The sequence below is a fragment of the Acipenser ruthenus genome, chromosome 16 (assembly GCF_902713425.1).
Source record: "Acipenser ruthenus chromosome 16, fAciRut3.2 maternal haplotype, whole genome shotgun sequence".
Taxonomy (NCBI): Eukaryota; Metazoa; Chordata; class Actinopteri; order Acipenseriformes; family Acipenseridae; genus Acipenser; species Acipenser ruthenus.
This window is the reverse complement of record NC_081204.1, coordinates 790,306-817,670: the sequence shown is the minus strand read 5'-3', so window position 1 is coordinate 817,670 and position 27,365 is coordinate 790,306. Positions and strand designations below refer to the sequence as shown.

General features: G+C 44.1%; 1 protein-coding gene across 3 annotated transcripts; it reads right to left on the bottom strand.

The window, feature by feature from the left end:
* Nucleotides 1-562: 562 nt before the first annotated feature.
* On the bottom strand, nucleotides 563-22,233 carry LOC117412100 (store-operated calcium entry regulator STIMATE). 3 transcript variants are annotated; one of them, XM_058988264.1, is made up of 10 exons: nucleotides 20,619-22,233; nucleotides 15,039-15,087; nucleotides 14,035-14,130; nucleotides 13,412-13,533; nucleotides 9,453-9,565; nucleotides 9,040-9,117; nucleotides 8,422-8,568; nucleotides 7,947-8,060; nucleotides 2,091-2,214; nucleotides 563-977 (listed from the first exon to the last, which is right to left on the bottom strand). In XM_058988264.1, exons 1-10 carry the CDS (start codon nucleotides 20,836-20,838, stop codon nucleotides 868-870), a joined length of 1,173 nt encoding a protein of 390 aa, XP_058844247.1. In that variant the 5' UTR covers nucleotides 20,839-22,233; the 3' UTR covers nucleotides 563-867. The 3 variants fall into 3 exon arrangements, with proteins under 3 accessions (XP_058844247.1, XP_058844248.1, XP_033875992.1); XM_058988265.1 differs by lacking the exons at nucleotides 7,947-8,060; nucleotides 8,422-8,568; nucleotides 9,040-9,117; ... (3 more) ...; nucleotides 15,039-15,087; nucleotides 20,619-22,233 and adding exons at nucleotides 3,001-3,095; nucleotides 4,165-4,179; XM_034020101.3 differs by lacking the exons at nucleotides 7,947-8,060; nucleotides 8,422-8,568; nucleotides 9,040-9,117; ... (3 more) ...; nucleotides 15,039-15,087; nucleotides 20,619-22,233 and adding an exon at nucleotides 3,001-3,165.
* Nucleotides 22,234-27,365: the final 5,132 nt, after the last annotated feature.

Here is a 27,365-nt window from a genome sequence, read left to right as displayed (position 1 = left end):
CCCTGAAATGACACAAGTGCTGTAAATCAACAAACCCACATTCCCTGAAATGACACAAGTGCTGTAAATCAACAAACCCACATTCCCTGAAATGACACAAGTGCTGTAAATCAGCAAACCCACATTCCCTGAAATGACACAAGTGCTGTAAATCAACAAACCCACATTCCCTGAAATGACACAAGTGCTGTAAATCAGCAAACCCACATTCCCTGAAATGACACAAGTGCTGTAAATTGGCAGGATTACACTAGTTCAGTCTGTCATGTTGATGTTTACAACAATCGATAACCTTGAACATGAATCTGAATCAACTCTTTCAATTCAAAGTTCGATGATAGTGTTTGCATTGGCATCAGAATATCAGATATTTTCAGAACGTTAACCGATGTTCTTACCTCTTATTAGCATTATCAACGCAAATACATGCTTAACTGAGCTGGTTTCACAGAGCCCGATTAGCACTAATCTTGCACTGCCTTACCCAGTTTAACACAAGGTAGTGCAAAATGAGTGGTCAGGGTCTGTGAAACCAGCCATTCAAATAAACTGCAAGGAACTCTTTAAAAAAAAAAAGTAAGATTTATTTTATTGAAAACAGAACAAATATCAAGAAACCAATAAGAAAGAAACTTTACAGAAACGCCATCAAATGGGTTCTCATGAACTCCTGCTGAGAATCGATTATATTTATACTGTATATAAAACCCATACAAAAGCCCTCTTTCCCCTCTGCTGCAGATCTCTACACACTGCTGTGCAAGCTGAACGTACTCCCAGGTGGGACGCTAGTTTTGCCTTCTTTTCTTTTTTCTTCGCAGCCACGATTTCTCCCCTCAGACTGTAATTGTGAAGAAGCAGGAGTCTCTATTTCCCGAAGACGCTCTTGGGCGGCTCTTCCTTGGGCTTGTCGAACACTGTCTCTGTTCCGGTCCGGGCGCGGCTGAACACAGACGGGGCTGGAAGGCCGGCTTGCTCTGTCAAAAAAAAAAAAAATTCAGCTTTCAGGAGAAGAAGTCTCCCCCGCGGTTGAAAATACTCATTCATTGTAAATCTGGTAAAGAATGATCTGAGAGCACATGAGAGAATCGCACAAAACACACATAATACTGGGGTACTAAACAGGTAAGAGACACTGAATATTCTGTAGCCCGTGTGTGAATCAATGACAAACGACAGGGTTCAAATATGTTCCAATATCCTCACGCCTCGAGGTGTTGTTAAACAGCCTAGAATCACACGGGAGTGTGTTACTGCGCCCCCTATGGGAATTTTTATTGAGTTGTGTTCCCTCTGGCTTCGTCTTGAACACAAATGCAGCACTCTACATCAGTTAGAAAAGCCACAGCACATGCAGATGCACCCCCAAGCGACTCAATGCCAGCCCTGCACGTCATGTGGAGTTTCAGAACATCTGTACTACACGTGTGCATCTGCCCAAACTGCCTCCCCTGCATCAACAGCACTCGAGCTTCCAAAGAACAAGGCTTTCCAGCTTCCAGGTCCTGGAGTGCTTATATAACATTGGACTGAACGCCAGGAAAAATAAAAACAACTGCATCCAGAAAACTACATGATCCCCCTGGTGCGCCTCGAAATAGTTTTCTAAAGACGTTGTGGAAATCTGTGCAGATATAAATCTCAGAACAGAGGACTGGGTGGCGTCTTTCTTTTTTTTTGAAGACAGGCAAGGGAAGGCAGCTTCCCATGCTGGTCTTTGGAAAGGGTCTTCAACGCGCCACAGTCTGTATCAAACAGGAATGCCAACTGCTCCAGATTCTAGAGCCTGATTGCAGACTTAAAGGGTAGATTCCTCCAAGGCTTGCTGGGCTTTGTGCTTCTCACACTGTAAAGACGCTGGATTCTAGTTTATTAGATCAGCACACTTTTCTGTCCTCGTCGTGGGATTATGTGTTTGCTCCCTCCTTCGACCCCCCCTCTATGTTATTTAAACCCCAGGTAAACTCACCTGGCTGTTGCCAATGCAATCCCAGTTGCAACCCTCCCCCGTGCCCAAAACAAGAGGTCACGATCCTGACACATACCAGTACCAGTGACTCAACCCTACTGTGTAATGGGAATGAGCTCACCGCACTCCTGCATCACTGCGTAGGTTTTGGATTTGACCTCTCCCTTCAAGCCCAGTTTATTCCGCGCCCCCTTCAGGTCCTCCTCCTTCACTGCAGGGCGTTTCTTCTTCTTCACTTCCGTGGGCTGAGAGAGAGTGAGAGAGAGAGAGAGATAGATAGAGAGAGAAAGAGAGGGAGAAAGAGAGCGAGAGAGAGGGGGAGAGAGAGAGAGAGGGAGAGGGAGAGGGAGAGGGAGAGGGAGAGGGAGAGGGAGAGGGAGAGAGAGAGAGAGAGAGAGAGAGAGAGAGAGAGAATGAGTCCAGGGGAAATCCACAAATCCTCTCTAAACCAGCTAAAAGCTGGAATCGGGCTGGGGGGCTTAAATCAGATTGAGATTGTTCTGAAGCAATCAGTTTGAGTTTGGCAGGTGAACATTCAAAACATAAGAACAAGAGGATCAACACACCAGAGTGCCAAACAAGGGATTCAAGGCCAGCCCCCTGCGCACAGAAACTTCAGGGACTGGCTTTTCTTAAAACCCATCATGATGAGCTGTTCATGAAACCCTTCTCATGTGTTTCACAGAAGGTTTATTCTCGTCTTTCAAAGCATTGTTTAATCCACACAAATGTTCATTAAAAGTATATACAGAAGAAACAAAACATAAAGGCACTTTTTTTTTTTAATGAATTCCTATTTTTGAAAGTAGAAGATTCTGCGTTACTGTTATAAAATGAAAACACTTTAGGAGAGTTTAGTTACGTGACTTGGTTTTAGTTTTACAGTGATACTGAAAGAAACTTCTCTAAGTCTTTTGGGTTTGGTTTTGTGATGGTTGAAGAGGCTTTAAAAGCACGTCCAACATACAGCATCTCTGCATGCAACGCTAATTCAAACAGGAGTCAGAAAGAAAGAAAACGAAAGCTCTTACCTGAGACATGGCTTGTGAACGGAGACGCTGGGAGCCTGTGTGAGAATTCCTAACTCCCTGTGTTGTGAGCTTCGGAGTTTCCCCCTCTCGGAACCCTTTTTAAAGCGAGGCAATGGGATTGGTCATCTCCTTATTCCAGCTGCCAGTGTTGTCCCTGCTTCTTCTCACGAGCAGTTTATTATTAGTGGTGATGACTTGTGTTTGTAGAAACTAGCCAAGTGTTACCTCACCAGATCAAGCCCTTCTGTGTGACACAGGGGACAGCTGCGATTTTCCAGTCTTGAACAACACTGTGCTTCAGACTGCAAACGGCAGAGTCTCACATACAAGGCAATGCGCTGAAACTACTGTCCTCCCTGTTTCAACATTTTATTCAAGCCAGCCTTTCTTTTGAACAGCCAAACCCTGAAGGAACTTTACCACCACTAGTTCAGACTCTGACAGGTCAAACAAACTGCAGTAGAATTCTCTTTCAAGCTGTTTTTCTCCCACTGAAGTAAACATGCAACTCCTGTCTATTATTAATTCAAAGGCAGACCCCTTCTGTACTGCAGTATTCTCCTGTTGAGATATGGAACTGACATTCTCTTAACAAGCATATTTAATGCTTCTGTACCGCCTAGTCGTTCTAAACAGATGGTAACAAGCAGTACATTAAACCTGTCTACTGAGATAAATAATTATCGTCCAAATTCCTTATCGCCTGCAATATCAAAACAACCATGCCATCCGTAACTAAGATATCTGATCGGACTCTGAGGAAACGCTAACATCCCAACGAGAAGCCTTCTCTCTTGTGTTGCAATGTTAAACTCCTTCCTAGTGACCAGCTTGTGCCAGCTCGCTAGTCCATCCACAAAGAAGCACAGTCTGCAGGGATGACACTAAAGACTCCTACTGCATAGCAGTTTAACTGCCAGCTTGATTAGCCACACTGTGTTCGGGTACATTATTTTACAGTAAAAACCAGGAATGGATCAAACTGCTATGCAATGGAAGTCTTACTGCCACCCCTCCTGCAGTCTTGGAAACAACTCTAATATAAAAATAAAAAAAATCAGGTCATAGAACTTCACCTGGAAAACAGCCCCTACAAATCGCTGCATGAAGAGATGCCACAACAAGCTGTTTGAAAGTGTCAAGGGATTTAAAGTAGCAACTTACCCGCTGCCAGAAACAGTTCAAACAGCCAACGGAATAGAATGGAAATTGGGACTAACCCAATTCCTAACGGTGCCGCCAGCAGGAGTATAAATATCTCTGAATGAATCCGGGGAGGGCATCAGTTGTCAGTGTTTGTCTCTTGATGGCAGCACCTGATGGCCCCAGTGTTTTAAATTCCAGACACAAGCTGCTCCTGATGAAGGTGCAGCTGCTGATTCACTCTCGTAGTAAACAACAGCGGACGGGCGTGAAGTTTAACTGGGGTGTGGGGTTCTACTGTATTACTGAATGATATGCACGCCCCAATGATCTGCTGTCTGCTACATGCTGAAATGTGATTCAGGATATACTGTCCTTGATTGAGCTGAAGAGATGACTCAAGATCTCAAGATCTGCACAGCAACAAGGCAGCTCAATTTCAAAACCTTCCGAGGTCCGAATGAAGCGGGCGCTGTAATCCAATCGGGCTCTACTCACAATACTTCAAGGCCTGTTTTGTTTTATTTTATTTTTAAGAGAATTTGGAAACATTTGCATAGGTTCTTTTTGCTTTCTTAGCTTGGGGACATAATTGACCTGCCCTGCAAACAGCAGAAATAGCAAGCAGGGTTGTATGTAGTAAACAGACACAAGCATACAATTGAAGTCTAAAAAAGCAAATCACATTTATAGAAGGATTACTTTAAAAAAAAAAATAAATAAATAAATAAATAAATAAATATATACAATAAAAAAGAAATGACAATTTGTAAAAACGCATTGTTTTTTTTATAAACTTTATTGAAACCCTTTTAAATAATGGAAGTACATCATATAGTCAAGACATCTGGTTAAGATCACCCCCCCATCCCCATACTGCAGGGTTCATCCCAGTTCAGAAATGCACAACCATGTTCCTCGTCTATTTCAATGGTCTAAACAGCGGCAGATCCAAATACCGCAGCCCCACTTATCTCTATAGGCATTCTGCTGCCGTCTGACCTTTTGCTTAAATACCTTAAAGCACAGTTAAACAAGCTACTTCAAAGCAACCCTGTCACATGGTGCTGAGCTGTGCAACTGTTTACATATTAAAATGGATTTATTTCAAAAAGACACAAAAAAGATGGTCCCCTTATAAATAAGGTTTTGTCTAACAACTGAACCTCTTTTTTTTTTTAACTGAGGTCAGGTTAGTTGTGGTCCACAACACACATTTATAAATGATATTTGCGTATGCAATTCCCAACCCCTCCCCCTTACAATAACGTCAGCCAGTCATCAAACTGTAAAATAACCAGGTTCAGTTTTCATAAAACACGACCGTGTTGGTAAACGGAAGGGGGCCTTTGACAGTATATGATTGTAGAATGAATTCCCTGCAGACTTTTATTATTAGATTATATTAAAGAACCCAAACGAGTCGAGGACACGAGGAGACAAAAGAAGGGAAGGAAAAAGCACCCAAACAAGAATCTGTGTTCCTGTCTCTCGCGTCGTTTCACAGTGTTAAAATGTTCCTGCAGAATTCTCTTTGATTTTGATCATCTTCTTATTGTTTTTTTAATTTATTTATTATTATTTTTAAAACATGTTAAATAAATAGTATTTACAAATCATATGACAAACTAATAATAATAATAATAATTACTCTGATTCATGTTAATTTTTTCTTTAAATTATTTCTGGTGCAAGAAAAGGCAACGAGTTAAGATTATTCATCATCTTGTATGAATATTAAACAAGGCAAGCTTGTAAACTTGCTTCGTTAAACAGATTTATTATCGCAGATCAAAAGCAACAGGTATTTACTGGTCTTGATTCTTTGCTCTCTCAGAACCGGCAGTGATTTTGAACTCCTTTTAATTTTACAAAGTGTTACAGAACACGATGCAAAGCTTACAAGAAACGCATTGCCTTATCTTTGCTGTCCACGTTTACATTTTTTAAATCGCACATCATGGGTCAGAAATCAACTGGAAAATACAGCAGGAGGCATAAAGTAATGGGTTTCTTCCAAACATGGCAGGGAGTTCTGGAACACACTCACAGAGAGCGGCCTGTGTGTGCCGGACATGCGGTCTGAACATTAATAATACACACTCGGATATCTGAAAACACTCCTAGGGAAGTGAGTGGATCTGTCCTGTGCATCAGGTTAATGGTGAGGCATATCAAAATAATAATAATAATAATAATAATAATAATAATAATAATAATAATAATAATAATAATAATAATAATAATAATAATAGACAGCAGGTTTCTAAGATATGCTACGCAGTGTTTTGCTGTGCCAGGGGTGTTGATCTATAATACTGTATATTAAAGCAGTTCATCCAGACCTTTAAAAATCAGAAGACATTTAGTTGGTAAAAACAAAGTGAGTAATATTATCAGATAAGCTCTTTGTTGCCGTTCTCAGTGCCTAACGAGATTTGAACATTCCCGGTGCACCGTTGATCTAAATGTATTAGTTACAGTGGTTTGTTTTCGCACTACAATGCAACAGGAGTACTTTTAAGAAATGAAACCAAACCGTACTGTAGCTAGTATTGCGTGTGCTGTGTTTTAGTCTTTCCAGATCCAGCAGACCAATGGGAGTTACTCAGCCTCGCGTCGGTCAGCTCAATGTGTGTTTGCTGGAAAGCCTTTGAAACGAACCATGAACCATTTATACTCTACTGGTCACATGGAGAAGCATTTTTACTAGCTTCAGACACGCTCTTCTCACCATGTGTGAGGCTGCAGGAGTGCCTCAGCTCTTCTTATGCATTCATACTCACACACAGGACCCCTGTCCACATGTTTCACGCATCATCATCACTATCATCACCATCGTCATTGTCACCGTCATCATCATCATCATCATCATCATTTTCACCGTCATCATCATCATTTTCACCGTCATCATCATCATCGTCATTGTCACCGTCATCATCATCACCATCACCATCACCATCGTCATCATCATCACCATTGTCATTATCATCATCATCACCATCATTGTCACCGTCATCATCATCATCATCATCACCACCATCATCTCCAACCAAAACTGGAGGAATCACAACGCCTACCTGGGATTGGTCCACTCGAGCTGGAGCGGCCCATTGCTTAATATTTTAATTTGAATATATGTCTTCATCTTGCCCTTCTTTTTTGTTGTGGAAAAGAAATTTTTTAAAAAAAAAACCAAGAAAAACAACTTGCAAGAACTGTGCCTGACAGCAGAACAGAGGACTCCACTGACACAGTAATAAAGCTCTCCTGTGATTATAAAGCTTTGCTCTCTGAAATAAAGGGCAGTAATATGACAATGCAGTTTGATACCCGGGTTACTAACCCTTTTTGAAACAGCTCTGTTGCGACCGAATCGTAATCTTCCCACATTCACAGAACTGGCAGTAGCATTCTGAATTACTGCAAGCTTTTAAAAACAATCTTCACAACTAGACGTCTTACTGTAGCCTTGCTTTGGTCAGAGTCCATCTACTGAATTAGAATTCTCTCAGAGTTTCCAACACGATTACCTAGACTAGAGGATGGGACAGCAAGAGGAAATATTATAAACTTGGAGAGGAAATATATATATATATATTTCTAGTCTTTTTAATTTCAATGCTGGGCTGACTTGTGAAAATCCCCTACGTCGACTGCCGACCTCTCTTTGATACTCCTTGCTCTGTCCGGTAGTTGCCCTGGAAGGGTAGTTTAGTGGGGTTCTGAGAGCCCAGAGGACTGGTCCGGTGGAGCAGATGGCAGCACCGGGCTGAGGGGGAGGGGGGGGGGGGGGGTCATACCGGCAGCTCGAGCCGGTGCTTCTTCTTCTTCTTGAGGGGCTTGGAATTAGTCAGCCTCCTCAGGTCGTCTTCTCCATCCGAGTCATCCATCTCATCATCAGCAGAAATCAGGATCTGACACACAGACACACAGTTATTTAAAACCATCCCATGCTTGCAGACTACACTACAAAGACTCTACTCCAATTAGTGTGTGTGTGGAATTGTGTGAAACCAGGGGTAGAAATAAGACTGTTTCACCCATTCCAGAGCTGAATACGAGTTTGATTGGCCACAGTGTAAAGGCAACAAGATCAGGTGTGTCTTGTTAAACTCAGATAAACTGCTATGCAACGGGAGTCTTATTTCCATCCCTGTAACAGAATGAACCGTGCACCCGGTTAAGCGCAAGGGAACCCCCCTGGATCCCCACGGTTAGAAGCCCAGCCGGCGTGGGGATGCAGGTGTCTGATCAAAGTCTCCCCAGTCTGCTCACCTCCGACTCGGACTCCTCGTGAGAGTGAGCCCGCCGATAGCGGACCTTTCTGCTGCTGCGAGAATCGTCCCCTGCCTCCTCCTCCAGCTTGGCTTTCGTCTTCCCCTTCTTCATGAGGAAGTTATCAACCACCCAGAACATCAGCGCCTGGCAGGGCCACAGAGATCAGGGTTACTGCCCTTGCAATACGATACTTCACTGTCTGCGGCAGCTTCACTTTGCGGATGTCCCAGGATGGACATGTTTACTGCAGCAGCTGCTTGGCGTGTATAAAGTATACATCACCCTGTACATTAGAGCTGCACAAGAAGATTATTTAATTATTCAGAGGGAGATCTCCACAGCTCAGGGTCACTGGTGTGGATCGGGCTAAGTGATCATTCAGAGTGAAACTAGTGAAAAAACAGCTGCTTGGATTTGTGTGGATTGCTGTTCTCCACAGTCTAAAAAAAGCAGAAATCCTTCAAAAAATATATAGCTCCACAAAGAGTGATAGAAAAGTCCTGGTAGACATGCATGCTAATACAGAGTCACATCATTATACATTCATCCACAGACAGACGATAACCAGGATCTCTTCACTGTCATGGATCCATTGTTTAGGGGAGGTGCACTTACATTGACAAAGAAGGGAACTATCAACATAACAATGGCCAGTTCCAGCTGGGGGTTCTCAATGGGATTCAGGAGCGCAAGCTGCAGAACAAACACAGAAACAGGATTGCATGGGGGGGGAAATCCATCAGCATCAATTCAGAAATATCCAAACTCAAAGTGCACAAGCACATTTCAACACAAAGCTCTTTTTTCCTTGTGCTGAAAAGGTTTTTATAATATGCTTTACCATTCCTCTGGTGCTTTACAAAGCTAACCTATGCTTTACTGTGCTTTATTGCACTTTGCTATGCTTTTACAATGGGAAACTTGTCTAAGGGTCACGACAGAATTACATGTATATTATGCAAGCTCAGGGTGTATTCAGCCTCCCGTGAAGTCCCTGCATACTGTGTCACTGATCCAGGAGCACTGACCTTCTTCCACTGAGGTAAGAGCAGGACCAGGATGATCACGACCTTCTCAAACATCATGATGAGGATGTAGAGAGCGCACTGGCCCACCCAGGCACTGCACTGCAGGGGCTCTCCTGAAACACATACAGCCCACAATCAAATAATGCCTCACATGATAATGCCTCACACTTACAATGTTGCTTTTTGTGTGGGGGGAAAAGCATGTTTTTCAACTTGACCACTGCAGTTACCATGAAATAACAGGGGATGGAAATGAGACTCCCACTGCATAGCACCCACTCCAGGTTTTAAAATGTGCTTCATTAGCCCCGGTGTACAGGTAACAAGCTCAGGTGTGTCTTATTAAACTCAGAGTAAAACCAGGAAAGGATCAAACTGCTACGGGAGTCTTATTGACATCCCTGAACAATCATTGGCAACAAGGATACAATGGTTTATCGAATATCCAGGATGTAAAGCAAGTGTAACATTCACCAGTTCTTCTGCCCTCGTTCTGTCTGAAACCGTTTACAGCTGTACCCCTTAATAAAGAGCCCAGTAACAATGACGTCACTTTAACAAAGAGCCCAGTAACAATGACGTCACTTTAACAAAGAGCCCAGTAACAATGACGTCACTTTAACAAAGAGCCCAATAACAATGACGTCACTTTAACAAAGAGCCCAATAACAATGACGTCACTTTAACAAAGAGCCCAATAACAATGACATCACTTTAACAAAGAGCCCAATAACAATGACGTCACTTTAACAAAGAGCCCAATAACAATGACGTCACTTTAACAAAGAGCCCAATAACAATGACGTCACTTTAACAAAGAGCCCAATAACAATGACGTCACTTTAACAAAGAGCCCAATAACAATGACGTCAGTTTCTTCATTTTTAAGAAATTTTTACAGAAGTTGGACTGACAGATACTGGAATACCTCAACTATTTGGGGGGGGGGGGGGGGGGGGAGAGAAAAAAAGGACTGAATTACAGGGTGCAAGAAAAAAAAAAAAGAAAAAAGGATGAGAAATACCCTCCAAAAAATAACTCTGATGAAGCAGGACCGCTATGTTATACAAACACAGTCCGTCAGTTCAGTTTGGATATGTGAACCCCCCCTCTCGATTACGGTTAGGACAGTCCCATTGCTGCACTGTTAACCTGGCAGAGCTACAGCACTCCTTATATAGGGGTGAATCATTTCAATTCACTGCAGAGCAGGGAACACTGGCCCCCATCCAAGACACTGCCTTATAATGCACTGACTTCATCACACTCCCTTCTAATGCAAACACTCTCACTGTGCCAGTGTACCCAGAAGACACTGGCAAAGATGTCAAAATGTTTGTGTGACGGACTAAATATTTCATTTTAAATGAGGTATAAGATCATGAAACAGATCAAACCCCCAGCTCTGTGTCTCCTCCCTCACTGTAGACCAGCTGTACAGAACACAGTGCTATCAGGTTAACTTGAACCCCACTGGAATTATAAAAGAGGGCTTTGAGAATAAAGGACTTGTCTATTACTGCAATTCAGGGATGCAAATACGATTCCTACTGCATAACAGTTTCACCCATTCCAGGTTTTAATACGAGCTTGACTAGCCCCAGTGTGTGCAGGTAACAAGCTCAGGTGTGTCTTACTAAACTCATAGTAATACCAGGAATGGAGCAAACTGCTGTGCAATAGGAGTCTTATTGCCATCCTTGTAATTGTTGTTATTGCTGACAGCTGCACATCAATCCCATGATCTACACAGCACCCCTTTGCTCTTGCACCGACAGCAGAGTCTCTCCCCTCTTAATCATAGTAATCTCCCAGCTGCTCCTCTTAGTCCCACCAGCCACCCAGCCTAACCGCTTATTAAAAACCAAACAAACAAGCAAGCACTGTGCTGGGCTCAGAGAAATGGGCACAGCACACAACACTACTGTTTTTGTGTGTTAGTTCTGCATGATGTGAAATATGAAAGTATATTCAGTGGTACTCCTATAGAGACTTGCAATCCACCCCCACAAAAAAGGCACTTTAGAAGTCCTGCTTTTCAATAAATAAAGCAATTCTGTGATGGTCTGAAGGGATCGGGGATGGAAATAAGACTCCTATTGCATATCAGTTCCACCTATTCCACAGTGTGATTAGCCAGTGTGTAGAGGTAACAAGCTCAGGTGTGTCTTGTTAAACTCATAGTAAAAATAGGAATGGATCAAACTGCTATGCAATGGGAGTCTTATTTCCATTCTTGATGGATTAGGAGTTACCAGGTTCCTGCACTGATGGGGTCGTTACTGGGAAGAGTTTGATTCCTCGGCTTGTGAAACTTCAGTCCTGCGAGGACTGTTTAAGCCTCCTGAGCAACTTGACAGCACAGCGCTTGACCCCAGACCCCCAGCTCACAACACCCCCTCTGTGCCTGCTCATAAAAAGCTACTGTTGAAACAGCGTGACTTCACGGAAATAGAAGTGCCCACCGCCCCCCCTTCAAACAGAAACACAGTCTGTACAGAACGAAGACGGCTCCGTCTGTGTGGGTTTCTCTTGTTAGGGACGTTCAATCTCTTTTTCTTTTTTTATACATTTTTATTAAAATATACTATAAATTCAGAAACACTTGAATACAATAAAAAAATAAAAAAATGATATTATATTAGCACAGAGAACTAAACCAAGAAAATCAGAATCCAAGAGGATACACATCAATCACTAGAAATACTTCATTGCTAGAACACTTCACCCTAATAAAACGCTACACCGCACACCAGGGCATTCCTCATGAAGCTCTTATAAACACTGGCTGTACCTATTAAGGAAGTCTTCAGTGAGCACATTCAGTCAGACTGCTATTTCAGTGAGGATGGCACCTCCTGTAACGTGAACAGGTCAGGTGACACTGTGGAGGAACCCAAGCGTCTCAGTCATCAACAGACAAGACAAGGGGCTTCTGTCACCCTTTCTAAATAACACTAGAGCGCAGAGCCAGGCTGTGTTTCAGAGGTCTGATCCTGCATGCTGGATGCTTCCAGATCTCGCTCAGTCGGTCGCGGACACTTTCAGCTTTCACCCCCAACTATTAAACACTCACAGCTGCAAGGTTCAACGTCTTCAAGACAGTCCAAAATGTTGCCACTGATCTTAATGAAGTTTCTTTTAGCATGTCTGAAAAATGTCACGTTGACTACAGAAGCATTCAAGGGGAGACTGTGAAGTGAGGCTGGTGAGGGTATAGCGACACCTAGTGGTTTGTATGTCAGTTTCTACATGATCAGTCAATGCAGGGAGACATGTCTTGCTCATGCAGTTAATGAATTTCGTCCCACATGTAATGCATCCACAAATACAAACAATATTTCTGAGGAAACACTTTTGAGTTAATAAGGCAGTAAATATCCATTGAGCAGATTAAACCGTCCGTGCACACAGTCATTTCAAAATGTTCATCCGCTTTTTAATGCAGAAGTACACTTGCTTTAGTGTTTATTTACTGTTATCTTTTTGTATTTTTTTTTAATCATGAAAATCAATGCAAGATAAGAAGTTAAAGTCTTGGGAAGCTGCTTTGCCACTTCGGGTTCTTTTAAATAGGGGTGTAAGAATTCATGGTGCATCGCTGAATCCTGATGCTTTCTTTACATGATCGATCGTATTTTAACAGAGGTCTGTGTCGTTCCTATGGTGACACCAGACCAAAAGCACAGCAGAGCTCACTGAAGTTCCCAAAGTGGTTCTTGACAGAAGAGGGAGTGTGTTTTTATAGTTGGTATGAATACAGACCCTGCCTCTATCTCATCATAAATGGCCATTTGATCTTACAGGTCGAGCACATGTACATCGCGATACAGATGGACTTGCAGCCTGCGTGTGGTGATGCGCACCGCACTGTGATATTAGTGCTGGTTACAGCCCTGCTTTCAGACGTGTTCAAAGCTGTGCGAGTTCTGTAGGGTCTCTGGAGGTGTGGTTCTTACCATACTCCCCGAAGCGCAGAGAGTCCCACTGCTGCCACTCCACGAGCCACGAGACCACGCGCACCCCCGTGTAGATCACCAGCATCCCCAGCGTGGCGTCCAGCAGGAAATTGATGAGGTACCTGCAGCCAGAGAGGAGGGGAGAGGGGAGCACCCCGTCACTGCACCTGCCGCAGGCTACAACGAGCAAACAACACCCCCCTGTTCAGAAAACCCTGGGCAGGACCTTGCACTAATTCCATCAGGAGTTACACCAAAGGGAAGAATAATCAAATAAATCAATCATACACCCTACAAACTAACACTTCTGTTCTGCTGGGGGGCTGAGAGGGGTACTGAAATGGATCTGTTTCATTTCAGGAAGGTTTGTAATCAGCAATCCCTCAAACTGGGTGCGGTAGCTTTTTGTTTTATTGTTTATAAATGACTCTGACATGAATGTGAGCAATACTTCACCTGTGTAACAGAACTACAGCATTCATTTGAGAATGAATGCAAACCCCTTACATTGTGCCCTTGCTTCTGCATCTACCCCGAGGTTCACACCTACGTGCCACATGCACATTTGAACCCATGCAAACAGTTACCCCTCCACCCAGCGCTGGTACAATGAAATCACTTACAGGGAGCAGGGGTCCTCTTCGGTGAGGTCTGATAAATAAACGTTTGCAAAGTGAATGAACAGCATCCCAATAGCCTGCTTGGAAGTGTCCAAAAACCTGCGAGAGAAGCAGGCTTAGTGACGGGTCTTCAACATGAGTGAGAATGACAGGACTCTCTACAGTCAGTAACGTTAAGAATGACATCATCTTATTGTAGGAGCCCCATCCACGGCACCACACACACACACACGAGTCACAACAGCAATAACAAAACCTGTGACTCTACACTGAGGTCTGTATCATTAAAAAAACAAACTAGATCCTCCCTAGCATTTGAAACAGTTTTCAGACACTGCACTGTGTTGGTTTCAGTTCCTCTGTGGTAATGTAACCCTACACACACGTCTCCGTTTACAGACCCTGCTTTCCAAACTAGGTGCCCGTTGTTCTCAGTTCCTGTTTCGTTCAGCGTTCTTCCCTGTTGAACACCAGCTGGGTTTTTGTAAACATAACTGCAGATCCCTTCCAAACCAATGGGGTGAAACGTGGAGAAGGTTAACCCTGCATGCTTAGACATGCATATGTAGGCTTTATCATGAGACAGTGCGAACACACCGCTTTCAACGATTCTAGTTTGGGTTGACTTCACCACTCCTGTTAAATTCTAGCTGGGACCCTTGAGCATGGTGAGATGAAGTAGGCAGCAGTGTGGAGTAGTGGTTAGGGCTCTGGACTCTTGACCGGTGGGTTGTGGGTTCAATCCCCGGTGGGGACACTGCTGTTGTACCCTTGAGCAAGGTACTTTACCTAGATTGCTCCAGTAAAAACCCAACTGTATAAATGGGTAATAGTATGTAAAAATAATGTAATATCTTGTAACAATTTTAAGTCGCCCTGGATAAGGGCGTCTGCTAAGAAATAAATAATAATAATAATAATAATAATAATAATAATAATAATAATAATATGAAGAGGAGGTAGATATTAAAAGGCTAAATGTATTTCAGTAAAAGGAATCATGTTACCATATCCTCCATGGCCGTCTCTCATGCTTCGGTTCCCTGAAGCGCTTCACTGCAACAGAAGGAGACATTTGAAATGAAATTAGCAACACAAGCACAACACAATGGAAACAGGTCCTGCCTACGCTACTGTACGCTAACCAATACGATGTGCAGCAAGGCAATGGAACTGATAGAGCCTCATGCTGCAAAGTGAGCGAGCCAGTCAAGGCAAAGTACACCCTAAGCAGGACTGCAGAGCCTGCTCTTCTCTGCTAGCTGCTACAATCGCTTTCAGGTCTGTCTGACAGCAGGTGGCTGAAAAGTGTTGTGTGCTGCAATAGAAAAATGAAACAGTAAAGCAGTTTCTAGAGCAACTCCGCAGCAGCCCCACCAGAAACAAAGTCAACTGGCCCTTAAGGGGTTACTCACCGTATGGAGACGTAGCTATGTGTGCAAACAAAAGCATGTGTACAGTTAATGCAAGCGCTGAATTCGTGTCAGAACAGTATTTCATGAGTATCACTTCTCTTAGTGGTGTAACATTGAGTAATTACTGTGTACGCTTTACATGTCTGATCTAGCTGCTTTCCAACCCTTATTTCACAAACCCATCCTTATCTCTAACCCATCAGAGGTGTTTTTTATTTTGAATCAACAAGAGGTTTAACTCTGTTTCTTACTGACTGTACACTACAGCTTCCATTGAACTGCCCTTCCGTTTTTTTGCAGCAGATGGCTTTTTAATGAAGATAAAGAGTCTGTGCCAGTGAAGTAACAGGCCTATACAATTACAGGGAGTTCCATCAGTGCCTGTGACACAGTGAAACCCCACCGGAGATTATAATCTCCATGGCTGTCATGACAGGCTCTGCATCCATCCCGTTGCTGTTGAGTCGCTGCTGCAGCACAAATCGATTGCTGGGGGTCACAAATGTTCCCATCTAGTCATTCTACAAACACCACGACTTCATAGCAAACGCATGGCATTTTGGAGGATCACTGGCATGCTCTTATGAAGGACAATAAAATCACATGCTTATTTCTGAAGAGGGCACACAGGTCTACTCAGGGATTACGAGATATTCAGCTGACTGAGCACACGGGGTGAAGACAGCCAATAAATGTCCCATACCCAGCACCATAAACCAGCAACACTGTTTGTATGTGACTTACCTACCGAGCTGCTTATTCACAGGTTGTTATCTCAAGGGCATCATGCAACTAGTCTCCACATGCTCACTCATTTTAAAAAGTGTAGCAGTGAAACTCACTGTAACCTTTTATCATACCTTGCACAGCTAGCAGCAGTTCGGACTGCATTCATATTTTAAGGCTTTTGACTTTTCTGTAAAGGTATATATATATATATATTATTATTATTATTTATTTCTTAGCTGACGCCCTTATCCAGGGCGACTTACAATTGTTACAAGATATCACATTATTTTTACATACAATTACCCATTTTACAGTTGGGTTTTTACTGGAGCAATGTAGGTAAAGTACCTTGCTCAAGGGTACAGCAGCAGTGTCCCCACCGGGGATTGAACCCACAACCCTCTGGTCAGGAGTCCAGAGCCCTAACCACTACTCCACACTGCTGCCTAAAAAAAGCAAATTCAGTAAGAAGAGCAGCTGAACAGTAGTGAAGTGTGGTGCTGTGACATTTCAAGAGGCTCGGGGTGACTGCTTCAGCACGGCTCAATGCAGTACTGTAGAGAGTGAGGTGCAGACCTGGAGACCAGCGCAATGCGATCAGCTCTTTCTCTTGTATTGTCTTTGCTGGTTTGACAATCACAGCACTGTGACACGGCTTCAGCACAGCTCAATGCAGTACTGTAGAGAGTGAGGTGCAGACCTGGAGACCAGCGCAATGCGATCAGCTCTTTCTCTTGTATTGTCTTTGCTGGTTTGACAATCACAGCACTGTGACACGGCTTCAGCACGGTTCAATGCAGTACTGTAGAGAGTGAGGTGCAGACCTGGAGACCAGCGCAATGCGATCAGCTCTTTCTCTTGTATTGTCTTTGCTGGTTTGACAGTCACAGCACTGTGACACGGCTTCAGCACGGTTCAATGCAGTACTGTAGAGAGTGAGGTGCAGACCTGGGGACCAGCGCAATGCGATCAGCTCTTTCTCTTGTATTGTCTTTGCTGGTTTGACAATCACAGCACTGTGACACGGCTTCAGCACGGCTCAATGCAGTACTGTAGAGAGTGAGGTGCAGACCTGGAGACCAGCGCAATGCGATCAGCTCTTTCTCTTGTATTGTCTTTGCTGGTTTGACAATCACAGCACTGTGACACGGCTTCAGCACAGCTCAATGCAGTACTGTAGAGAGTGAGGTGCAGACCTGGAGACCAGCGCAATGCGATCAGCTCTTTCTCTTGTATTGTCTTTGCTGGTTTGACAATCACAGCTCTGTGACACGGCTTCAGCACGGTTCAATGCAGTACTGTAGAGAGTGAGGTGCAGACCTGGAGACCAGCGCAATGCGATCAGCTCTTTCTCTTGTATTGTCTTTGCTGGTTTGACAGTCACAGCACTGTGACACGGCTTCAGCACGGTTCAATGCAGTACTGTAGAGAGTGAGGTGCAGACCTGGAGACCAGCGCAATGCGATCAGCTCTTTCTCTTGTATTGTCTTTGCTGGTTTGACAGTCACAGCACTGTGACACGGCTTCAGCACGGTTCAATGCAGTACTGTAGAGAGTGAGGTGCAGACCTGGAGACCAGCGCAATGCGATCAGCTCTTTCTCTTGTATTGTCTTTGCTGGTTTGACAATCACAGCACTGTGACACGGCTTCAGTATGGCTCAATGCAGTTCTGTAGAGAGTGAGGTGCAGACCTGGAGACCAGCGCAATGCGATCAGCTCTTTCTCTTGTATTGTCTTTGCTGGTTTGACAGTCACAGCACTGTGACACGGCTTCAGCACGGTTCAATGCAGTACTGTAGAGAGTGAGGTGCAGACCTGGGGACCAGCGCAATGCGATCAGCTCTTTCTCTTGTATTGTCTTTGCTGGTTTGACAATCACAGCTCTGTGACACGGCTTCAGCACGGTTCAATGCAGTACTGTAGAGAGTGAGGTGCAGACCTGGGGACCAGCGCAATGCGATCAGCTCTTTCTCTTGTATTGTCTTTGCTGGTTTGACAATCACAGCTCTGTGACACGGCTTCAACACGGCTCAATGCAGTTCTGTAGAGAGTGAGGTGCAGACCTGGAGACCAGCGCAATGCGATCAGCTCTTTCTCTTGTATTGTCTTTGCTGGTTTGACAATCACAGCTCTGTGACACGGCTTCAACACGGCTCAATGCAGTACTGTAGAGAGTGAGGTGCAGACCTGGAGACCAGCGCAATGCGATCAGCTCTTTCTCTTGTATTGTCTTTGCTGGTTTGACAATCACAGCACTGTGACACGGCTTCAGCACAGCTCAATGCAGTACTGTAGAGAGTGAGGTGCAGACCTGGAGACCAGCGCAATGCGATCAGCTCTTTCTCTTGTATTGTCTTTGCTGGTTTGACAATCACAGCTCTGTGACACGGCTTCAGCACGGTTCAATGCAGTACTGTAGAGAGTGAGGTGCAGACCTGGAGACCAGCGCAATGCGATCAGCTCTTTCTCTTGTATTGTCTTTGCTGGTTTGACAATCACAGCTCTGTGACACGGCTTCAACACGGCTCAATGCAGTACTGTAGAGAGTGAGGTGCAGACCTGGAGACCAGCGCAATGCGATCAGCTCTTTCTCTTGTATTGTCTTTGCTGGTTTGACAGTCACAGCACTGTGACACGGCTTCAGCACAGCTCAATGCAGTTCTGTAGAGAGTGAGGTGCAGACCTGGAGACCAGCGCAATGCGATCAGCTCTTTCTCTTGTATTGTCTTTGCTGGTTTGACAATCACAGCACTGTGACACGGCTTCAGCACAGCTCAATGCAGTTCTGTAGAGAGTGAGGTGCAGACCTGGGGACCAGCGCAATGCGATCAGCTCTTTCTCTTGTATTGTCTTTGCTGGTTTGACAATCACAGCTCTGTGACACGGCTTCAACACGGCTCAATGCAGTACTGTAGAGAGTGAGGTGCAGACCTGGAGACCAGCGCAATGCGATCAGCTCTTTCTCTTGTATTGTCTTTGCTGGTTTGACAATCACAGCTCTGTGACACGGCTTCAGCACGGCTCAATGCAGTACTGTAGAGAGTGAGGTGCAGACCTGGAGACCAGCGCAATGCGATCAGCTCTTTCTCTTGTATTGTCTTTGCTGGTTTGACAATCACAGCACTGTGACACGGCTTCAGCACGGTTCAATGCAGTACTGTAGAGAGTGAGGTGCAGACCTGGAGACCAGCGCAATGCGATCAGCTCTTTCTCTTGTATTGTCTTTGCTGGTTTGACAATCACAGCTCTGTGACACGGCTTCAACACGGCTCAATGCAGTACTGTAGAGAGTGAGGTGCAGACCTGGAGACCAGCGCAATGCGATCAGCTCTTTCTCTTGTATTGTCTTTGCTGGTTTGACAATCACAGCACTGTGACACGGCTTCAGCACAGCTCAATGCAGTACTGTAGGCTCCACATATATTAGGACATCACCAGTTCTAGAGGAAGTATTTATGAGAAACGGTATCATTGCACAGACATGTAGGCTACCGTGCATGTCTGTACACTGCAAGCGCACCGTTTACACACAGTTTCCTAACAATTTAGCAAGACGGGTCCGCCAGTGTAACCCAACACCAGCCCCATTCTCATGGTGTTTGCACACTAATGCACCAAGCCTGCTGAAAGGGTTTTGGTGCATTAGCTCACAATGGAGCTCAGCGACTGCTCATTGCTCTGGGACTGGCTCCTGAAATCTGTCCCTCATTAAACTTTGATAAGCAGAGTAAACAGAATAATGTGAACCCTTATCACGAGGCCCACAGCCAACCTATGGATCGGCTCTCTGTGCTCAACACCAGCCTTGAGAGAGACTTGGATTCTTTTAGATGATGTTTTTTGGTTGATATATATATATTTTTTTATTTTTTTTTTTATGGAACAGTTCCAAAGCCCTGCCGAATTTGTTGAGGAATTTCTTCAGGCTACTCTGAGAGACTTGAAGGTGCTACAAAAGCAAATCTTCAGCTGTATTTGCATGAGAGACCACAGGGTTAAAAAAAAAGAGAGAGAAAACATGTCTACAATCAGCCTTGAAGAGTTCTTCAGCAAACTGAACATCAGTCTCGTGACAGAACGGTAACACATGAAGTGGACTGGGAACTACACTGCAAAGATAAAACAGGAATGCATGGAACCAACTGAAGACACCTCTACAGATCTCAATAAAATCCACTTGCTTTTATCCCACCACTGTCTTCACAATTCTAGGCTGATTTAGTAATGCTTATCCTAAAGCATAGTGAAAACAGATACCTAAGGGTAAACAGAGACGTTGGCACTCATTGCCTTAGGCAGGTTTGTATATATATAATCACACACACACAGAGTACATTACAAAACCTGCAATTATAAGTGCGAGAGATGGGTTAATGCTACCCCTCATGGCGTGGTAGTGGCCACAGATCCACGTTTCTAGTGGACAGTAACAACATACTTACACATCAAAGTACTGAACGCCACGACTGCCAGCAGCCCCTGCAGAAAGATCCCAAAGCTGTCCATCAGCGCTCCGTTCTCACAGCCCCGCTCGTTAGTCGTGGAGCTCGGGCTTGTCGAGGAGGACACGGTGTTGTTTCTGGACGGAGCAGAGATGACCGCGCTCCTGATAACCAGTCCGGCGGCGCTAGAGATCTGGTGCCCAACAAGGTTCAGTGCCATTGCGCAACAGATACAGGCAGCGAAACAAAGACTCCGAACTTGCGCTTCAAACTAAAGCGAGATTCTTCAGCAGCGCCCTACAACTGCGGTAGTGTGCTTAATAATATGATGTTCGTTAATAAGATTACTGGAGATCTACAGCGATGAGAAGAGCTGCCTTGGGTTTAAATGAACAGCAGCTCAGTCCATCCTCGCCTCTCTCCCAGCGTCATCACCGCAACGACACGATGCAAAGCCGGCAGAGTAACATCCACACTTACTTTTTTATTGTAAAAAATATATATACTCACAACTAGTCCTGGCGTAGCATTCTTTAATCGACTTGTTTGTACTTGTTACGTGTATAATTTCTACTCTCCGTTATTAATTATGCACGCTTTTGGCTTGGAGTTTAAAAACACGACATCATCTCGCTTTTCTGACGTCATGGTTATTAGCTACTTAATATTTTTTGGCTGTATCACCAAAAAAAAAAAAAAACAACAACGCACTTTTCAGTCGAGACAGTTTTCACCCCCTTCCTTTGAATCCGTGATGCTGGACAGCTGAAATGTCCCAGTCCCATCAAATCTGTGATGCTGGACAGCTGAAATGTCCCAGTCCCATCAAATCTGTGATGCTGGACAGTTGAAATGTCCCAGTCCCATCAAATCCGTGATGCTGGACAGCTGAAATGTCCCAGTCCTATCAAATCCGTGATGCTGGACAGCTGAAATGTCCCAGTCCCATCAAATCCGTGATGCTGGACAGTTGAAATGTCCCAGTCCCATCAAATCGGTAAATTATTTGCCCCCTAGACCACTGATTGCCAAGGCTGTGTTGTTTTCGTTGCATATGTTTATTTACGTCCGATTCTGTCCATTCAACAAATCTAATAAAGCAAAGCCACGTACGCCTCTTCTAGTTTTGCATCAATGTGTATTCCGCGATGACAGACAGATCAGCGTCACAACTGCATGTTACACAGCGGTACTAAAGACGCTCACATCCAAAACATCTATTTTCCTCGCTGTCATCCCCAGATTCACACACAGCAGGTAGACACACAGACACGCAGACAGTTAGTCTCGTTGTTATGGATTTGTTATAAACAGGACTCCAGGACTTTCGCTTGTTGTTATTACTGCGTTCATAGCCCGTGACCACCCGAACTCTTCGGACGTTGCAATACAGCTTATATAATCATAAAACTAGCACCTGTACAAGACTAAACAGCTACACTAGCTACTTTACTACATCCCACAGCTCCTCCGCCGGCTCTCTCTCTCTCTCACTCCAGACTCCTCGTTCACAGTCTCCAGGCCTGTAACGCCCAGACGTTGCCCAGTCAGTGGTTTCCAGTGCACTCTGGGAGATGTAGTCCAACACACGCACGCCCTCCTATATCTGCAGATACGTTAGGTCGGTTAAGAGCTTCTGAGCTGTACTACACTCCCCACATCCCATTGCGATGCGAATCCCGTGGCTCGTAGAGCTACGAGAGTGAAAATAATTGATAGTTCCGCTGTTACTGACTAGATGCAAAAATATAATTACCCGATAGTAACCCCCCACCACCTCCAAATAAATAAATTAACAAAATCATATTTATTAAAAATAAATAAATAAGTATTACACTGTAATATGCAACAGATACATTTGGTTATTTTGTTTAGCCCGTCCTGATTCGCTTGGTATCTGGAGGTGTCTTTTTTGCGTGTACACCCGCCTGTCTGAATGTCACACCTGCAATGTATCTTGAGAATACGATAAGAAGCTATTCCGCATGCTGTAAATGATGCACGTCACAAGACTACCAGCTGAACACAGAGCAGTGTTTACACAGGCCTGCCCTTCCTCAGTGCTGTACAGCTGGTCTGGTCTGCTTCCAAACAGGGGCGATTTCACTGGCTCTTAGAATGAATGCATGCAAAGAGTCTCCTCACTATATAGAGACAAATACACAAGAGAGTCCTCACTATATAGAGAGACAAATACACAAGAGAGTCCTCACTATATAGAGAGACAAATATACAAGAGAGTCCTCACTATATAGAGAGACAAATACACAAGAGAGTCCTCACTATATAGAGAGACAAATACACAAGAGAGTCCTCACTATATAGAGAGACAAATACACAAGAGAGTCCTCACTATATAGAGAGACAAATATACAAGAGAGTCCTCACTATATAGAGAGACAAATACACGAGCTTGTCATCTTTATTTCTAGGTGTTAATGTTCCTGTTTCCTCTCTTGCCAGCCCAAACTGCACAGGAGCTGTGCTAACGGCAGCCTGGAACTTCACAATGAATCCCCATGTAGCACAGTGTTGGAGAGCTGCTTTTCATCCCTGTCTCAGCAATACAGTAATACCCTTTTCATCTAAAGAAGTTTCACGCTGATGGCTTCAAACAGAACAAGCAATAAGCAACGTGCATTTTATAGATGAACCTGCCGTGTGCTGCGTGGAGCCCAGGATCCAGGGACTGTGCATTTTACACATAAACCTGCCGTGTGCTGCGTGGAGCCCAGGATCCAGGTACTGAGCATTTTATACAGGAACCTGCAGTGTGCTGCGTGGAGCCCAGGATCCAGGGACTCTGCATTTTAACGAGTTTTAAGTTTTGTTTAATCTCTCTCTCTCTCTCTCAAATGTGGTGTCAACAGCAAGGTTATCGTCTCTGGAATATTATTTCAGCCCAGTTTTTATTCTTGGTGAATGTGGCCTTGGCCTTGTAATATGGATTTCCAGAAGGCTGCTATCGAACGCAGGTCATGTAGAGACATGGAAAAGGCAGCATTAATGTTTAATGCCTGTTCTTTTGAAGACAGTCAGTTTTCTAACTCCAATGCTTTCAAGCCTGCAATCCCAACTGCAGCTTTCGAAAGGCCCGGAGAGATCAATTACAATGACAAGAAAAAAAACAAAAAACACTCTTAACAAGACTTCTGTGGAGCTCACATCTCTTTTTCACTTCTTTGCTTCATTTTGCTACTGCTAGGCTATACTGCTACAGTGATTGAAATCGGTTGCCGTGGAAACGCATCGCTGCGGAGAGACTGATGTCAACCTCCCCTCCCAGCTGTGCAAAACTACAATCCAGAACACAATCCTAACACATGGATCTGCAGGGCTGAAAGGCAATTTGCCATCGAAAGCTGCACCTGTGAGGCGTTCAATCTGCAGCTCACATCGTTTTGCACACTCAAGAGTACAAACTATAAGCAGCGTGCCGAGGCAGTGCAGATGCTGGCACTCCCCATCCTTACAACAAGACATCGATAACACAGAAGAAATGAGCGCTCTCGTCTGGGATGTGCATCTACACAAATAACCCAATGAAAGCCTCCATGGACGCCGCACTGTCCTCTAACGTACCAGCAGCTCTACCGCAGTGTGCTAGAGGAAGCTGTGGGGGTTGTGGACGCTCCTTCATTTGTGGACATGGCTTTAAACACCACACCAGAATTAGAAACACTTAAACAAACACATTGTTTCAGCCAACGCCTTCATCAAGGAGTGTGCAGACTTTAAGAATCTGGTCAAAAATGAAATACTGTGTTCACCTGCTGAGGTCAACACCGGAAGAAATAACTGCAGTGACAATATCTGGCCACTGGTGGCACTGTTGCCTGTGTGAAAGCCCCAGAACAGTGATCCCCCATATCCTGCGTTGTGTTGTCAGTATGTGAACCCAGGTGATTTGATTAAATGCATGCAGTCTCTTACAGCCCCTTTGATGGGACTCAACTACAGTGCCCAGAGCCCAGCGCTGGGCAGCCACAAGTCTTTAGACTTCACTGTGTAATTAAGATTCGCTTCCAAATGGAAAGCACTGTCTAAACTTATACATGCACATGAATATGCACTTCCATTAATAAACACACAATCAAACACACAGCTTTTTATTCACATTTCTTTAAAATAGTTAATCATATTCCACAAATGTATGTACAATTTTATTTACATGAAAGTGGGCCCATTGTTCACCGATGCATTACTTAGAGTAGCAATAGGGATTTGCAATATATAAAACACACTGAGCGCCCAATATCAATACAGATGAGCAATGCTGATCCCATATATATATATATAACTCTTGTCAAAAGTATGCAAGACAGATGTAAGTGTTTGCATAGCAGTAAGTGTACATTATATGCCAGGTATTTCACAGTCAAGCTCTCCGAATCCATTTCCATATACAAGTAACTGCTGTACACATACAGTCTGTGCACAAACACATGCTGCAGTCCTTTATAAAGTGACGGAGGTCTTGTTAGGACGGCTTTTCTGATTGGTTACAGTTTCCCAATAAATTAAAGTTGAAATGTGTTTCTAGTATACCATGGTAAAAATCACAACACCGTGCGGTTAAGCACAGTACAACAAGCACAGCCAAACCCCTGTAAACAATGAGAAATGCACAGAGCAAGCACAGCCAGACCCCTGTGAACAATGAGAAATGCACAGCGCAAGCACAGCCAGACCCCTGTAAAACAATGAGAAATGCACAGCGCAAGCACAGCCAAACCCCTGGAAACAATGAGAAATGCACAAAGCAAGCACAGCCAGACCCCTGTAAACAATGAGAAATGCACAGAGCAAGCACAGCCAAACCCCTGTAAAACAATGAGAAATGCACAGCGCAAGCACAGCCAGACCCCTGGAAACAATGAGAAATGCACAGCGCAAGCACAGCCAAACCCCTGTAAACAATGAGAAATGCACAGCGCAAGCACAGCCAGACCCCTGGAAACAATGAGAAATGCACAGCGCAAGCACAGCCAAACCCCTGGAAACAATGAGAAATGCACAGAGCAAGCACAGCCAAACCCCTGGAAACAATGAGAAATGCACAGCGCAAGCACAGCCAAACCCCTGGAAACAATGAGAAATGCACAGAGCAAGCACAGCCAAACCCCTGTAAACAATGAGAAATGCACAGCGCAAGCACAGCCAAACCCCTGTAAACAATGAGAAATGCACAGCGCAAGCACAGCCAGACCCCTGTAAACAATGAGAAATGGACAGCGCAAGCACAGCCAAACCCCTGTAAACAATGAGAAATGCACAGCGCAAGCACAGCCAAACCCCTGGAAACAATGAGAAATGCACAGCGCAAGCACAGCCAAACCCCTGGAAACAATGAGAAATGCACAGCGCAAGCACAGCCAAACCCCTGGAAACAATGAGAAATGCACAGAGCAAGCACAGCCAAACCCCTGGAAACAATGAGAAATGCACAGCGCAAGCACAGCCAAACCCCTGGAAACAATGAGAAATGCACAGAGCAAGCACAGCCAAACCCCTGTAAACAATGAGAAATGCACAGCGCAAGCACAGCCAAACCCCTGTAAACAATGAGAAATGCACAGCGCAAGCACAGCCAGACCCCTGTAAACAATGAGAAATGGACAGCGCAAGCACAGCCAAACCCCTGTAAACAATGAGAAATGCACAGCGCAAGCACAGCCAAACCCCTGGAAACAATGAGAAATGCACAGCGCAAGCACAGGCAAACCCCTGGAAACAATGAGAAATGCACAGAGCAAGCACGGTTGACTGCAAAATAACTGGTAAACATCACCCTGTTGTCGAATAGTGCTGCAAGTTTGCATTCGTTCATGTCTGTAGAAATGACTGGATCAGAAAAATATCATGCAAAAGGAAACCAATGCAGAATTACTCACACATTCTAGTGTACAGAAGAGTGTCTGTCTCCGTCCTGTAATAGTTAACTTGATGGGGTCCCAGGGAGACCGTTTACTGTAATATGGGTTAAATAACCCTTTTGTTTTCCAGCTGATTCAGAACTGAAAGAATATTCAAACCCAGCACTTCATTATATTGATTGACCTGAGCTGTGTTTTCTGTCTGTCTAGTTATTATTTACAACGATAAATTACCACTACAAAATCCACCACTGCACAGCTAAAGGTAGCTAACTTTAACAAAAACAAATGCTGCTTAATATGAACCTTGCATAATGTAGAAGTCTTTTCATTTCATTTCATTTTCTACCCTGTTTAGTTTTAAGACAGCACTGAGATCCCAGCATATCCCAGACCTCTTAATGTGGTTCCTTTCAGTTCGTTCAGGATTCCCTCATCTTCGTTCTTGATTAAGTGAAAGCCCTCCTCGGACTATCTGGGAAGCAAAGGGCAGCCCCTCATTGGCTCGGCCACTTTTCATATCTCCTACTGATTGGTCCGGCAGTGGACCAGGCTTTTCTCATTGGCTCAAAACCTTGACTTTCCGACTGAAGTGCAGTGAATAGGAGACACGCCAGAGCTGAACCTTTGGAAACTTTTTTCGATTTATTTATTTATTTTATTTATTTATTTTTTAAAACTGTAATTTAAAAAAAAAAAGTTTTGCTTTCTATTTTCTAAGCAGCTTTACATATATATATTTTTTTGTATTTAATTGAGGACTTATTACCCACATGTTCAGTTTGACTGAACTCGGAATATAAATCCAGCATTGAGGCTTGTTCTGCAGCTCTTTCTAAGCAATTTCAAAAATACCACACCTTCGCATTAC